Below are 17,016 nucleotides of genomic sequence, written 5' to 3' on the forward strand. Positions count from 1 at the left end.
TCTGTGTCCCATACAGTAGCCACTAGCAACATGGGACAACTGAGAACTTGAAATACGTCTAGTATGAGTGAAGAACTGAACTTTTAACTATTTTATTTCAATGAAAATAGCCAATGTGGCTGGTGTCTACTGTATTAGGGCAGTTTTAGAGAATTCTTCGGTGTAGTGTTTAAGATCATGTACACTGACACAAATTAAGTTCATATCAGCGGTCCTGATATTAGCTAGATGATCTTGGACTGGTTATTTCATCCATGCTTCAGTTTCATTATTTCTATGTCCCATGGGGTGTTACTATAAGAGATACGAATTTTAAAATATAGGTCTCTTAGCACAGTGCCTGTCCCGTCCTAAGTGGGCCAGGAGCATCCTGCCCATGCTTCTGTGGGGGTGTCCCTTCCCCTACTGAGAAAGTGGAGGTGAAGGACAGAGACAAGCAGTGGTGTGCAAGACCAGCTCAAGACAGCAGCCACACACACCTCTTCCCACCTCTGCACGGGATCACACTGATAACCTGCCACTGGCCTTGCCGGGAATACTTGCGTCATGGTGATCGGTTGAACTTTAGAAGAACACATTAATTTGTAGTGTTATCAATCGATAGAAGTGGAGTTTGCTACATAGATACAGCAGAATGGATAGTTAGAAAGATCATTAAAGAGTCAAGGGTGAACTCTGCATTCTGAAACCTCTGCCATCCAGTGCCACACCGAGCAAATTTAAGACCTCTGATTACTACCCTTCAGGCTAAGCCTCTTGTCCACTGCCCCACAAGTGAATTGACAGACGTATATTAAAGGCCAGATACAACCTTTAACCTGGATGGCTCAGGTTTACTTCTCTTAAGGATGCAGAAAGAAGTCAATAAGGAGATCCTTAGGGAAGAATCTGTGTCTTGTCTTTCCCAGTTTCTAAATACTTCTTCTAGAATGCCCACATTCCTTGGTTTGTGGTCCCCAGTCAGCAGCACATCACTCCTTCTCTGACCCTCCTGCCTGCCTCTTTCGCTTAGAACTCTTGTGATTTCATTGGCCCCGGTGGAATAATCCAGGATAATCTTCCCATTTCAAGGTCTTCACTTTAATCATAGGGTCCATGACTCAGATCTGGCTACCACCTTTTTCTACGTGGTGTGCCAGTTAAGGATATTTCTCCATGTTTAAATAGGTTGGAAAGAAATAATCAGAGACTTCTCTGGTGTCCTGTGGTTAAGAGTCCACCTTCCAACGCAGGGAAGATGGGTTCGATCCCTTGTCTGGGATCTAAGATCCCACATGCCTCAGGGCAACTAAGCCCGTATACTGCAGCTGGAGAAATCCTGTACACTGCAACAAAGATTCAGCACAACCAACATTTAAAAATAAATAAGAAATTAAATTTTTAAAAAGTTTTTAAAAATCAAAAGAAGAACACATGAAATGATATGAAATTCAAATTTCAGTGTTCAAAAATAAAGTTTCAGTAAAACACAGCCACGCCCACCTGTTTGGGCATCATCTGTGGCTGCTTCAGTATTAACCACAGCAGAATTGGGGGGCTGTGGCGGAAACTGGGTGGCCCACAAAACTGAAAATATTTACTTCCTGGCTTTTTACAAAAGAAGCTTACTGATCCCTGTCATAGAGACTTGAATGTCATTTATGGAGTTTGACTCTCATGTATAAGTCAGTGAATTGGGATGCATTATGATCTGTGCTGTTTTTAGGGAAGATGACAGTTCATGGGGTGAAGGTTGACAGGTGAGAGAGAGGCAGGGAGTTGCCATTGTGGCCTGTGATACTAAGCAAGTAAAAAGTAATGGGGCTTCAGCTCCAGAAAAGGGAGGAGAGAAGCTGGGAAAGGTGACAGAGTCATTTGTTCATCAAAGTACATTGTTTTTAGAAGTGAATTTCTGGAAATGTATTATTAAAAAAGAAAAAAACCTTTATATTTTATATTGGGGTATGACTGGTTAACAAAGTGATAATTTTAGGTGAACAGCAGAGGGACTCAGCCATACATACACATGTACCCATTCTCCCCTGAACTTCCCTCCCATCCAGGCTTCCACATAACATTGAGCAGAGTTCCCTGTGCTGTACAGTAGGTCCTTGTTGGTTATCCATTTTAAATACAGCAGTGGGTACATGTCCCTCCCAAACTCCCTAAATATCCCTTCCCCGCACTCTTCCTCCTGGCAACCATAAGTCTATTCTCTAAGTCTCATCAAGGTACATTTGTCGAGAGATTTCTGTGGGCCGGGTGCAGTTCTGAGAGCTGAGGGATGTTAGATAGAAATTCCAGAGCTTGGCAGCTCTCTGGCTGGCTCAAACAGTCGACATGTGTTATTTCAGAGTTCTGGAGGCCAGAACTCGAACATCAAGGTGAACAAGGCTACGCTCCCTCCACAGAAGGAAGGAAAGGATCTTGTCCCCGTCTTGCTCCCGGTTTCCACTAGTTCCTCAGCTGTGGTTGCAGAACTCCAGTCTCCACACGGCATACTCCCTGTGTGCATGTTTCCATTTCCAGAAACTTCTGCTTTTCTTTTTTTTAAATTTAGCCATGCTAGGTCTTAGCACGAGGAATCTTTGTTGTGGCATGCATGCAAGATCTTTACTTGTGGCGTATGAGATCTACTTCCCTGACGAGGGATTGAACCCAGGCCCCTTGCATTGGGAGCATGGAGTCTTAACCACTAGATCACCAGGGAAGCCCTCATCTTGCTTCTGCTACACTCAATCATGTCCAAATCCTTACAAGTCCATGGACGGTAGCCTGCCACAATCCTCTGTCCATGGAATTCTCCAGGCAAGAATAATGGAGTGCATTTCCTCCTCCGGGGCTTTCCTGGTGGCTCAGATGGTAAAGTGTCTGCCTACAGTGCAGGAGACCCAGGTTCAATCCCCTGGAGAAGGAAATGGCAACCCACTCCAGTATTCTTGCCTGGAAAATCCCATGGACCAAGGAGCCTGGTAGGCTACAGTCCCTGGGGTCGCAAAGAGTTGGACACGACTAAGCGACTTCACCTTTTCCTCCTCCAGGGTATCTTCCCAACACAGGGATCAAACTCATGTCTCCTGCATTGGTAGGCAGATTCTTTACCATTGAGTCACCTGGGACGCTCGAAGTCCCCATACATTTGTCATTTTTATAAGGATACCAGCCATATTGGATTAGTGGCCCACCCAACTCCAGCATGACCTCATTTTAACTTACCTAGTTACATCTGCAATGGCTATGGCTGAGCCAGGTCACAATCAGAGGCTGAGGGTTAGGACTCTGACATGTGAGTTTTGAGGAGGTGCAGCTCAACTCATAACAGTTACCAGAGCCTGGTACAAGGTACTGTTTGGGGAAACACCCTCTTCTCCCTTAATCTGCTTCTGCCCACAGCAGAGAAGGACTTTCTACTTGAGGTTCCTCTGTCCACTTCTGGCACTCCTTAGAGGGAGAATTGTTCATTGGGTGGTTCAGGGCCTGCCCCTTTTGTTCATGTCCCCAGGTGGGTGGGGCTGGTGGAGCTGCTAAGGCCACACATGTGGGCATGGCTTCCCTTTGCCTGTCCAGTGATCCTGCTCTCTCTGTCCCCACAGGAGTGACCTAGTCCACCACACAGCCTCATGCTCCAGCTCCTTGCTGTGTGGCTGTCCAGCGGGACATGTCATTCCAGGGCTGGTCTACAGATACAGCCACATCATGTGTTCCTTATAGGATTGCCTGAGTGGACAGCCTGGGGTCTGCTTTCAGGGTGAGAATCAGACCTAATCCCGCAGGATGTAACATGTAGATGATCAAGATTTACAAAACTAGAGGTTATCAGTGTTCAAGAACCCCAAAAAGGAAAAGCCATCAAGAAGAAAGGACATTTTGTGTAATTCCCTGGTGGTCCAGTGGCTAAGACTCCCAATGCAGGGGGCCCAGGTTCGATTCGTGGTCAGGGAACTGGATCCCACAAGTTGCATGCCTCAACTAAGTTGGTGAAGCCAAAAAAAAAAAAAAAATATATATATATATATATATATATATATTAAAAAAAAGAGAGAGCCATACCAGGTCCATTTCTCTCTCAGTCTCTCTCCTTTACCTCCCCTTCCTCCTTTAAGCAAAAAGAAGACATTTTTTTCTTAAAACAAAGTTCACTTTATTACATTAGTTGTACACACTAAAAGAATAGGAAATGCAGACTTTGTCTAAATTCTCTTGCTGACTCTCTTGAAGACAATGTCGCCCTTCGTCATGGTCTGAAAGCCAGAAAAGAAATCATGAAATGTTTATCTGATGTAGAATTATAAAGGATAGTTAAGCTCCCAGTATGCTAATATATGCAGCAACTCAGGGACGCCTCCGTTCTCTATAGGACAGGAGGAAGGATCGGCAACTTTTCTAAACTCCCATGCCAAGTTTTTGTCACTTCTTCACATGCAGAGCTGTCCTGCCTTTTACAGAATTCCTTTCTACATCAATGACTTAGAGCAAGACCAGTTCAATCCAATCCAATTTCTCAACATTTCATTGAACACTTCTTGCTCCTGCTCGTTCTCTAACTTGTGTCTGACTCTTTGCGACCCCATGGACTGTAGCCTGCCAGGCTTCTCTGTCTACAGGATTCTCCAGGCAAGAATACTGGAGTGGGTTGCCATTTCCTTCTCCACAGGTGCCTTATCGGCATTCACTGCAAGATGGTAAGAAATATACAAAGCCCCTCCATCTGTAATGAGAGTGGCTCCTCCTAGGGTGCAGTGTATCACCATGGATATCAGTCTTGTGAGATAGATCCAGTTCAGAGGAACCCTAGCCCTGCCATTTCCTGGCTGTATGCTGCCTCAGTTCCACATTTAGGAAATTCAGCATTGGTGGGAAGATTCAAGAAAATGTGCGGAAACTGCCTGGGGCACAAGGATGCTCAGGAAGTAGTAGCAGAGACTGACCACAGGAAAGAGTCACTGCTCTGCATGTCTCCCCTGACCCCCGACTACCCACCTCCCCACCCAGCCCCAAGTACTAGGACCCTCAAGCTGAGAGTGCAGACTTACACTGGTGACAGTATCACCATTGAATTCAGTCACAGACTTGATGCCCTTGAAATTTGTCACCAGTTTATTATCACCTTCCAGCTGAACCACCGCCTGTAGGAGACAGAAGAAATAGCCTGTGAGGAGGGGTCCAAGAGGGAGTAACTCTCTCGCTAATGAGGTTGGCTCCCCCGGATGGGACTCTGCTTACAGCAACCAAACCCCCTTCCCTGGCTCTGAACAGAAGTGAGGTCATGTAAGAACTGAAGAAAACTGCAGGGCTTCTTTTGTCAGACTTTTCATTTATGGGCTGTGATCCAGGAGTCAGCATAGGATGGCTAAGTGATCTAGATCAAACACTAAAATGAAATCAAGTAACAATTCTCCAAGTTAATGGAGAGAGGAAGTAGTAAGATTCGAAACACTGGCCATTTGGGAGAACACCTGTCTTGGTTTTGTGTTACCTTATGTTATTCCTTCTAGCACCATCATCTTTCCTCTTGTGGTCTCCTTTTCACACATCCAGGGAGAGGTAACAGCAGGGAGCAGAAGATACTGGCCAAGGTTAAAATTTGCCTCCAAAATGGAGAGTTGGAAAGGGCCATGACAGCTTGCCCCTTACTGTAGGTGTACAAGAGAGTTTCCCTCTTAAAATTTATCATAGGTTTCCTGACCTGTAATGTTTTATCTGGGGAAGCAGAAGTCAAGAGCCACTGGAAGGTTAAAAAAAAAAAAAAAGACCAATGGTTGTGCTGAGACAGATGCACAAAGTTTTCTGGGGTCAGGGGATGCTGGGGGAGAGGAGTGAGGATCTCTTCCCCTGGGATATTGGTGATGCTAGTATTGGCTTGTGGGGTTTGGGAGGGAGGAATAGAGACCCTCTGTGAGGGGCACCCCCTTGCCTGAATCTCTCTGCCACCGCCTGCCCACCACTCACACATCCTACCCCCAGCTTGAATCGCATGCCTTATCCACAGCCCAGTAGAGGTGATGCTAGCTTACCCACTATCTTTGCTCTGGGAAGTGACTGTGCCCATTTCACAGATGAGGTAGCAAAGACCAGGGGTCACTGACCAACCTGCAAGGCTTGAGCTGAAGGCCTGCCTGGGGCCTTGGTTCTCTGGTATAGCCAGAACCTCTTTCAGGAAGTCTCTCCCCATGACCACCAGCTCTAGGCTCGGCAAAGCCATTTCCTTAGGCTCAGGAATGAACTTAGGGCTCTGTTAAGGTTTTGCACTGACTCTCACTTGCCTATTTCTGGGCCTGGGAGAATCTGAATCTTACACTCCTGCTCTGGGCCTGGTTCCCCCATACCCTCCATATGGGAGAGCTCAGATTCTCCTCTAGTCAAAGCTATGGTTTTTCCAGTAGTCATGTATGGATATTAGAGTTGGACCATAAAGAAGGCTGAGTGCCAAAGAATTGATGCTTTTGAACTGTCGTGCTGGAGAAGACTCTTGAGAGTTCCTTGGAGTGCAAGGAGATCAATCAGTCCATCCTAAAGGAAATCAGTCCTGAATATTCATTGGAAGGACTGATGCTGAAGCTGAAGCTCCGATACTTGGCCACCTGATGCGAAGAGCCAACTCTTTGGAAAAGACCCTGATGCTGGGAAAGATTGAAGGCAAGAGGAGAAGGGGGTGACAGAAGATGAGATGGTTGGATGGCATCACTGACTTCAAAGGACATGAGTCTGAGCAAACTCAGGGAGACAGTGAAGGACAGGGAAGCCGGGTGTGCTGAAGCCCAGGGGGTCACAGAGAGTTGGACGTGACTGAACGACAATAACAGATTCTCAGGCCAGAGTCCCTCCAGGTGGGCCCCAGGAAACTGACACCCTCCCCAAGAGCTTCTTTCTTAAGAGCTGGTTTATTTATTTATTTTTAATTGGAGGATAATTGCTTTACAATATTGTGTTTTCTGCTTGTGTGTTTAGTCACTCAGTTGTGTCTGACTCTGCAACACCATGGACTGTAGCCCGCCAGGCTCCTCTGTCCATGGGATTTCCCAGACATGAATATTGGAGTGGGTTGCCATTTCTTACTCTAGGGGATCTTCCTGACCCAGGGATCAAACCTTTCTCCTATGTCCCCTGCATTGCAGGTGGATTCTTTATCCACTGAACCATGTGGAGACAGTATTGTCTTGGTTTCTGCTCTCTCTCTGCCTTTCCACCCCAGCTGTGGGTTCAGAGATAGGGTCTCAGCAGTAGGAATTGTGAGCTGGGAGCCTTGAGGGAGGAAGCCTGGGGCCAGGCTCCAGGAAAAGTTGTGGAAGCAGAGGGTGGCTGGAGGGGGCGCCTCCTACCTTGATCTTCTCCCCAGTCATGAACTCCATCTCACACTCCTCCCCCAAGGTGAACTCATTCTGGATCACTTTGGAGCCAGCGGTGATGATGAACTTGAAGTGCTTCCCATTCTGCACGATTTCCGACACCCCCTTGATATCCTTCCCCTTCTGGATGATGTCGTCGGGCATCCCTGGAGGGAAGCATTGAAGGTTTAGAGGTGGGCAGAAGTGGGAGCGGGGCATTCCTGGTGGCTCAGTCGGTAAAGAATCTGCCTGCAATGCAGGAGACCCAGGTTAGATCCCTGGGTTGGGAAGACCGCCTGGAGAAGGAAATGCTTACCTACCCCAGTATTCTTGCCTGCAGAGTCCCATGGACAGAGGAGCCTGGTGGCCTACAGTCCATGGGGATGGAAAGAGCCACTAAACAGCAGAGGTGGGACCTGCAGGTTGGCAGTCACAAGAGAAACCCCGCGGTGAGAAGGGGGAGGAGAGATCCCTGAGGCCTTGGCACTTCCTGGAGCCCTGTGAGCAAACTGAGCTTCGACCTCTGAAAGGGAAGGTCAGTGGCCTGACTTGGCCTGACCTCAGGTGACCACTATCTTGCCAGTTTGGTTTGTTAAAAAAAGAAAAAATCACTTTTCTGCCCTCGGCTGAGCACCTGCTTCTGACTCACTCTCCCTCCTCCGTCCTCCCTGTTTCAAGCTCGGAGACTTTGCTCTTTGAGAGTAAGTATTTTTCCCTCCACACTCAGGGTGACCATCAGCTTGTCTCCCAAGCCAGGTCCCTCCTGAGAGTGAAAGGGAAGCTCTTAAAAATTATGCCAGGGTGGGAGGGAGATTCAAGAGGAAAGGGATATACATACACTTATGGCTGATTCATGCTGACATATGACAGAAACCAACACTACATTGTAAAGCAATTATCCTCCAATTAAAAAATTAATTCATTAAAAAATTATTCAGGGACAAGAGGCACACAGCAGGATCGTGCCTGGCAAGCCTAGGCCCCCATCCCTACCTCCACCTCTGCCATCAGGCTGTTAGGGAAGATGGACCAGGAGTCCCTTCTCCGGGGACAGAGTGTGATGGATATCAGAGTGTGGCTATGCTGTCATATGAACTGAGGCTCAGGAAATCCAGGTTCAGTGACAGTGATGGGGAGGCTCCTGTTGCCAGGTGAGGGATGCAGGGACAGGAGGTGCTGTGTTGTGTCCTACAGGAGAAGATCCCAGCTCTCAGCTGCCCCGGAAGCCTTCCTATCTCTGCCTTTGCTATCTTTCCCACCCTCTCCTGCTCAACACTCTTCCTTGTCTCCCCACCCCATTTGCTTCCTCCCGCTGGAGCACAATCTCTTCCTCCAGCCCCCAGGGGACACCTTTTCATCTCCCAAGGCCCAAGGCTCACCTTCACTCCTACCAAGCCTTCCTCTGACACCCTCCCACAACCACCACATCCTCCTGTAAGTGACTCAGTGAGGTGGATGGGTGACAGGGATTTAAAGTGGGGTCCCTGGGAACTAGTGCTGGCTTTAAATCTCAACTCAGTTTGAGATGATGATCTGTGTGACCCCGGTCGGCATTAGTTGCTCTTTCAAGGCCTTGCCTATAAAATGGGAAAAATAATAGTGCTGAGCTCAGAGTTTTTGGTGAGGACTCAGCCTGGTGGCTCATACAGTAAAGAATCTGCCTGCAATGTGGGAGACCCAGGTTCGATCCCTGGGTCCAGAAGATCCCCTGGAGAAGGGAATGGCACCCCTTTCCAGTATTCTTGCCTGGAGAATCCCATGGACAGAGGAACCTGGAGGGCTACAGTCCATGGGGTTGAAAAGAGTTGGACACGACTGCGTGAAAGGAAGCTAACAACAGGAAGTTGCCTGTCTGGGGCTTCAGCATGAGGCCTGGCGCTGAGTCAACACTCCAGGCACGTTAGGAGAGGCTGTGTTGCATTCATTTCTTCTCTTTCTTCTCTCTCTAAACGGTGACCTTGGACATGTGGCTCGTTGTTATCTGTCTCTGTGACATCTGCTCAGCACAGCACTGTGCTCAGCGTGTGGTTGCCTTGAATCAAAGTTTGTTAGAGGAATGAAAAAGGAATGAATGAGTGAATGAGCATGGTCGCTCAGTGCGGTGACCACGGAGGTGGCTGCAGTCTAGATCAGGTCTTAGTTCAGTGCCATTGCCACCTGCCTAAGGCATAGTCTCGTCCAGGGAGGAATAGCCCCAAACTGCACAAGGAACCTGCAGAACATGATTCCAAATCTGTACGAAGCTTGAACTGCTCCTCCTGTCTGACTTCAGGACCCTGGCTGGCCACCACCTATAGGGCCAAGCCTTCACGGCCATGATCCCCAGCCTTGGCCCAGCACTCACCAACTGCCTTCATGAAAGCCTCGTAGTTCTCCTGGGTCTGGACTTGGTACTTGCCGGAGAAGTTCATGGTGGCGGTGAGGCTCTCTTCACAGCTGATCCAACAGCTCTTCTGGCAGGGCTGCCAGTGTGGGCTGGTGTGGGCTAATTTATAGGGGGCTCCTTCCCCTCCAAAAGTCGGTCACAAGTCATCAGCTGTCGTCTCCTTTATGGCCAGGGTCAAACATTAACTCTTGAGAGCAATGGTCAACGATAAAAAAACAGGATGGGCCTGGCAGCGGATTGCTACAATTCAGCAAACATTGGTGTCAATCAGGTGCAAAGCCCTGCAGCCCTGCAGCCTTTAAGGCACTGCTTTCCTGTGAAATGTTTGTGTGTGTGTGTGTGCACGCGCATACATTCTTATTGTTGTTGTTGTTTAGTTGCTCAGTTGTTTCCAACTCTTTGTGACCCCATGGACTGTAGCCCACCAGCTTCCTCTGTCCATGGAATTTCCCAGGTAAGAATACTGAAGTGGGTTGCCATTTCCTTCCCCAGGCGATCTTCCCAACCCAGGGATCGAACCCCAGTCTCCTGTATTGGCAGGCAGATTCTTTACCACTGAGCCACCAGAGAAGCCCATACATACCTAAACACACAAACCTGCATGTGTGTGCATGTTCGCATGTATGTATATACACATACATGTAGGGGTGTGTGTGTGTGTGTGTGTTGGGGTCTAAATCTAGATGCTCCAGGAAAAATACCAAGGAATCCCTTCATTCTCAAAATCTCACTTTAGTTGCATAACCTTACGATCTCTTCCAATCTCTAAAACATAATTTTTTAAATTAATTTATTAGAGGATAATTGCTTTATAGCACTATGTTAGTTTACATACCGTACACTAACAGCACACTATGTTGCTGGACAACATCATGAATCAGCTGTAAGGTCACACATATCCCCTCTTTCTTAAGCCCACCCCTCCAGGTCATCACAGAGCCCTGAGCTGAGCTCCCTGTGCTATGCAGCAGCTTCCCGTTAGCTCTCTGTTTTGCCCATGGTAGTGTATGTATGTCAGTGCTACTCTCTCAGTTCATCCCCACTCTCCTTCCCCCACTATGTCCATAAAGGCTTCCCGTCTTTATCTTCACACAAGCTTAGTTTTCACAAACCTGTCATCAGCCCCTAGAGCTGCTTTGTATTCTGGGAATCCCTCCTTGAAGCCCACAGGTGCACAGTCTCCTTTTGGAAGTGCGAAAGGATACCTTTAAATCGGACATGTGGAAATTGAGATGCATTTAATTAGCCAGAGACAAGTTAGGAGAAAGAAGAGGGTAGGACCTCCTGGATCAACTGAACCTATCGGGGTATCCCTGCCTCCCTGTTGGCTTTCACGGGGCTCCCTCTGCCTCTCTTTTCTTCTCCCGTTGGTCATCTTCTCTGTGAATCCTCTAGGCTCAGAGAGCACGTTGCAAATATCTATATTCTCATTCCTACCGGGATTCTTTTTCTCTAAGTCTTCTTTTTCCACTGTACCTTTTCTTTGTTATTCCCAGCACACAGGCACGTAGTCAACGTCCAGTGATTGATGAGTCAGCAAATAAAAATGGTCAGCAGACAACGAGGCCATGTTGTTTCTCGTTAAATAAAAACGAGAGATAGAATAGTCAGGTTGGTCTGCCCTATTAAACCACTGAATCGCTGGGGCTGGGCAGCCAGGAGATTGGTGTGTGTGTGTGTGTGTGTGTGTGTATCTAACAGATTTGCTCCTGGCTGAAAGTTTAGCATGGGCGGATGTGAATACGGCTGGTACTGTGGACCCCAGGTCCAAGAGCCAGTGAAAGTCTTCCCAGCCCTGTCGGTCTCTCTTCCTTCCCTGCAGTGCTGGTCTGCCATTCCAGCTCGAGTCTGAGTGGATGGTGGGAGATTCCAGGCAGAGCTCCCTCTGTTTGCTGGATAGTTCTCTCCCCTGCTGGGGGATCCTATCCGGTCCTACCTGTAGCACGGTCACCAAGGTGCTCACTTTCTCATCTGCCAAGCTGGCAGCCCTCCCCACCAGAATTCTGCACCCCAGATCTTGCTGGGCTATTGGGCCCTCTGCTATGCAAGCCTGGAAGCCCTCAGGTTCTGACTGTGCATGAGGTAGGGGACCTGTGAGTAGCTGAGGACTCATGACAGGGGACACCGGTGCCCCAGAGCAAGACTAACAGGGTGTATCAGCCCATGGTAGAGGTACGTCCCCTTATCTCCAGCCCCCTCACAATTCTTTCCCAAACTTCCAGAGTTCAGACTTGTTGATTCAGCAGAGCACCTTAGAAGTCCACGGGCTCACGCCAGAGCCTGGCTCTGGCTTTCCTGGCAGGTGCACTAGCATACATCCTGCCGCGGGGAGGTCACTACCTACCGAGCAGTGTGGGCAGAGGGTAGTGGCTGATGTGCCCGAGGATCTGGCACCAGTAAACCTTTTCCTCCAAGTGCAGAGGCGGGCTCTGCTCTGCTCTCCCTCTGACAGTGCCTGGGACACAACGTGCTTTCCAGGCCATGAGTCAGGACGGTCCCTGGAAAACGTTAAGCAGCTGACTTGTATGCTGAGAACTCACAACCATTTTTAGTCACCATGAATGCCCTGGCACTGGGATGGAAGTGGGGGAAATGGCTCAGAGAGGATGACGGCATAGCTTCCTCTTGTCTTGTTCTGAACCTTGATTGTGTGAGTCGTTTAGTTGTGTCCAACCCTTTGCCACCCTATGGACTGTAGCCCGCCAGGCTCCTCTGTTCATGGAATCCTCCAGGCAAAAATGCTGGAGTGGGTTGCTATGCCCTCCTCCAGGGAATCCTCCCAACCTGACCCAGGGACCGAACCCAGGTCTCCTGCACTACAGGCAGATCCTTTATCATCTGAGCCACCACATAAACCTTATGTCCCTTTAAATATGTTTCATTGTACTGAGGGCTTCCACCAGGTGGGACGATGATTTTTTGGGGGGTGGGATATGTAAAGAAGTAAATGGAGAAAGGCATGGCAACCCAGTCCAGTATTCTTGCCTGGAGAATCCCATGGACAGAGGAGCCTGATGCCCTACAGTCCATGCGGTCTTAAAGAGTTGGACACGACTGAAGCAACTGAACACACACACACAGACACACACACACACACAAAGAAGTGAAATCCATTATCTTTTTTTTTTTTTTTGCAGTCAATAAGAAATTTACTTGTTTTAAAAAAATCCAAATGTTGGCATTGTCCAGAAAAATTTAACAGGTTTATTTATAATTGTTATAAAGTTGAACTGCTGAAACTTGTTCACTGAAACATTTTGACTTTCATTAATGCTTTATGTCCCCGCATTTATATTAAAAATTCACACACAAATGAAAATGGAAAAACTGCCAATACCCGATTTCTGTCCCCTATTTTTCCACTTGCAATCATATACTTAGGTACCTTTTGACCCCATGGAAAAAAAATATCTAACGTTCAGAACTACCAATAACAGGAAGAAGAGAATTTTTTTTTTTTTAAAGAATGAAATGTTTCCCATCATAGTGGATTCTTAAGCACGTTCTCCACGTATGCGGCGTGCTAGCTGGATGTCTTTCGGCATAATTGTTACACGTTTGGCATGGATAGCACACAGGTTGGTGTCTTCAAAAAGGCCAACCAGATAGGCCTCACTTGCCTCCTGCAAAGCACCAATAGCTGCACTCTGGAAGCGCAGATCTGTTTTGAAGTCCTGAGCAATTTCCCGCACCAGACGCTGGAAGGGAAGTTTGCGAATCAGAAGTTCAGTGGACTTCTGATAACGTCTAATTTCACGGAGTGCCACAGTACCAGGCCTGTAACGATGAGGTTTCTTCACCCCTCCAGTAGAGGGCGCACTCTTGCGAGCGGCTTTTGTAGCGAGTTGCTTCCTCGGTGCTTTACCACCGGTCGATTTGCGGGCAGTCTGCTTTGTACGAGCCATGGTATAGAGACCTTACTTACCCGCCTTCTCCTTCGGCTGGAGCTCGGCGAGCTAGAGTCGGCGCTGGCGTTGGAGAGCGACGGCGGCGCGGCGGCGGCTGCGAACACAATTTGAAATCCATTACCTTAAGAACTGGAATCAGAATTCATCTCAGAGAGGAGACTGTGTGTGTGTGTGTGTGTGTGTGTTTAAGAGAGAAAATAATCAGATAAGCTGCTTGGGAGAGAGAGCGAGGGAGCTGGGGAGGTATTCGGTGAGGCTGAGATGATGAAGCAGGGCTGTGCTGATCAGGAGATGGAGAGAGAGACACTGGTTGCATGTTCTTTCTCCCTCCCTATGGTTGGAGAGAGGAGAGAGCAGGGCAGCACGCAGAAAGGAGAGGGGCCAGCAAGAGGGTATGCGGTGACAGGTCACTAAGGCACCCCCAGGCACAGGGGGGTTTCTGGGAGCACTGATGTTGAATCTGAAGCTGCTCGTTTGCTGCCAAGTGCATCCCCATCCTTCTTTGATTATCTCCCCAGCTACCTCCATGTTTCAGTAAAGTATAATTCTTGCATCAATAGATGTGCAAGAGGAAAATGATGACGGGCTGAGCTTCACTTCTGGGTTGATGTGATGGAGCCGAGACAGCACAGTGAAAATAAGAAGTACTGAGAACAGTACCTGGTACTGAAAGCAAGAAATACTGAGAACTGTATCTGGTACTGAAAACGGTACCAGGAAGACGAGTGGCCAAGGGATGCATTCCCTCAGGGGTCTCCCAAGATTTTAGGTTGGGTTTAGGAGAAATTCAAGCTAATTTTGTTCAAATCCCAGAGGACCATCCAATCTCTGCCAGCATCTGGGTTACACAGGCTATTGTTGTTTAGTTGCTCAGTCAAACCTGACCCTCTGCAATCCCAGGGACTGTAGCCCACCAAACTCCTCTCTTCATGGGATTCTCCAGGGAAGAGTACTGGAGTGGGTTGCCATTTCCTTCTCCCTGGGATCTTCCCAACTCAGGAATCAAACCCAAATCTCCTGCATTGGCAGCTGTCAGCCTGTGGGCATTAGCCTACATGCGCTAACAGCTGGCGTGTGTCTGTCTAATGACTGTGCTGTGGTTGAACCTTGGGCTAAATTCATGTATACCTGAGAGCTCCTCCCATCTCAACCCTCTGTCTGGGAGGACCACTGGCCGTGCCCTGGACACACCGCACTCTTGTATGCAGTCCTGCCTGCCTAATACTCCTTCTTCGGTAAAGGGATACCTGACATAAATTCCACATCTAGACTCTCTCCCCTTGACCATGAATGTCAAACGCCACACCCACAGCGCTGCTCAGTGGCTCCAAGGTGGAGAGGGGGACAGAGCATCATAAAAGTTTCTTCATAGGGCAGGCCGGTATCAATCCCAGAGACCTCTCAGGAAGCCTGGATTGGCTACCTTTTCTGGTGTTTGAGGGAGAGCAGTGCCTAAGAACCAACTCCCTGCAAACCTTCCACCTGCCCTGCATTCCCTGCCTCCCCATCCAGGCAGCACTGAGCATGACAGGCTCAGAGACTGCGCAAGGGGCTGGCCTAGCTGCTGGAGACCCTACAGCCCCCACGTAAAGGGACAGCCTGACAGAGGGATGTGGACCAAGGCTACAGATATGAAGCAAGGACTTCTTCCCTCCCCCAGATCCAAGACAGGGAGACTCTCAGGCAGACCTTGATAGCCTGCTCTTGGCTAGACTGTGTGTGTGTGTGTGTGTATGTGTGTCTTGAAGCCGCAGAGATTAGTGGCCATTGCAAAATTTAACACTTGTAAATGGTTTTCCATAAAATCAAAAAGGGTAATGACATTTCTCGCCCACGAGTTAAGTAAACACAAGAGGAGATAAGTCCAATTGAGATGACAAAGTTCAAGTGGCTTCCAAGAATAAAAACATAAAAGACTCCTATTTCATGGGCTCAGCTTCTGATTTTTGTCCAGAGACTGCAGCCCCCTCCGAGCCCCACCAGACATTCTTTCTCCTTACTTTCCCTACTCAGATGAGCAGCGTGGAGGCATGGGAGCAGGGACAGCCTCTTGGTAGCCAGAATATGACTACCGTTCATTTGAGGCCAGGCTCCTCTGCACTTGGATCTGACCCCACGATGCCTGCAGAGCCAGTTTGCCCATTTCCTGGGTGTTTTGGGAGACGCCACGTGAGCCATACTTCTTTAGAGGCAGGGCTGCAGGAGGAGAAGGACTTGAGTTTGGGTCTAGCTCTCCTTGCTAACAGATGTGTGACCCTGAACAAAAGCACTGAGCTTCTCTGGGGCTCCATTTACTTATTGTTGAATGATCCTGACAGTCTCTGTCTCCTGAAAACACTGTGTCAACCTGTGTCACCTTCAAGAATGCGAAGCTCCTATCAGAGGTGGAGGTCACAGCACTTTGCATCTGCTTCTGCTGAGTGTCCAGAGGTATCTCAGCTCAAGACCAACTTTTATGTTGATCTGACTTGAGGACAGGCCTTCCCAGGTGGTTCAGTGTTAAAGAATCCCCGCTGCCAATGCAGGAGATGATGAAAGTTCGATCCCTGGGTCTGGAAGATCCCCTGGAGAAGGACATGAGAACCCACTCCAGTATTCTTCCCTGGGAAATCCCATAGACAGAGGAGCCTGGCGGGCTATAGTCCATGGGGTTGCAAAGAGCTGGATGTGCCTGAGCATACACACACACGCAAAACTTGAGGACAAGCTTCCTTCCCATCTCCCTGGGCCAGTGGGTAATGTCTCTAGGTGCCCCAGGCTCAGCTCACTGCTTACTGCTCCAACTTTCAGTTCCTACGGAGCTCCTGGCAACAAGGGATTTTTCTTTCTTTTCTTGTAACCTCAGCTGTACATCGGAAACACTGTTATGGTTCAAGCAGCAGGTTCATCCTGAGAGAAGACTTTGTATCAGCTTCGTTGGCCATGTCATCACTCCTGCAAGTCTCTTGTTTCTGTCACGTGCTAGTTCAGATCCTTTGGGTGGGATTTCAGGATGTACATCCTTTGACAAAAATGTTTAAAACACCTTCGTAAGCCTTGCTGATCATATTCTATTCTGTCTCTTCAATCATTGTAAATTCCTTAAAGAATCTCATCCTACGACTTCCCTGGTGGTCCAGTGGTTAAGAATCCACCTTGCAATTCAGGAGACGCAGATTCCATCCCTGGTTGGGAAACTAAGATCCCATATGCTGAGGAACAACTAAGCCCATGCACCACAAGTAGAGAAACCCCACGCGCTGCAGTTACTGAAACCTACATGCTCTAGCGCTGGCACGACACGACCAGAGGGCCCACGAGCTGCGACTACTGAGCCTGTGATCCACAACTAGAGAGTCTGTGCACTGCCATGAAAGATGTACATGCCACAGCTAAGACCTGATGCAGTCCAATAAATGACATGTAACACAAATACATG

General features: G+C 48.4%; 2 protein-coding genes across 2 annotated transcripts; both read right to left on the bottom strand.

The window, feature by feature from the left end:
* Window positions 1-4,134: 4,134 nt before the first annotated feature.
* FABP1 (fatty acid binding protein 1) lies at window positions 4,135-9,821 on the bottom strand. The gene is made up of 4 exons (XM_055400871.2): window positions 9,649-9,821; window positions 7,299-7,471; window positions 5,013-5,105; window positions 4,135-4,220 (listed from the first exon to the last, which is right to left on the bottom strand). The coding sequence occupies exons 1-4, from the start codon at window positions 9,713-9,715 to the stop codon at window positions 4,170-4,172; spliced, it is 384 nt and encodes a 127-aa protein (XP_055256846.1). The 5' UTR covers window positions 9,716-9,821; the 3' UTR covers window positions 4,135-4,169.
* Window positions 9,822-12,803: 2,982 nt separating this feature from the next.
* Window positions 12,804-13,625, bottom strand: LOC148776153 (histone H3.3A). The gene has a single exon (XM_088841373.1). The coding sequence runs from the start codon at window positions 13,593-13,595 to the stop codon at window positions 13,185-13,187; it is 411 nt and encodes a 136-aa protein (XP_088697499.1). The 5' UTR covers window positions 13,596-13,625; the 3' UTR covers window positions 12,804-13,184.
* Window positions 13,626-17,016: the final 3,391 nt, after the last annotated feature.

This window comes from Moschus berezovskii, chromosome 11, assembly GCF_049115385.1.
Source record: "Moschus berezovskii isolate FMDL1 chromosome 11, NW_MosBer_1.0, whole genome shotgun sequence".
Lineage (NCBI taxonomy): Eukaryota > Metazoa > Chordata > Mammalia > Artiodactyla > Moschidae > Moschus > Moschus berezovskii.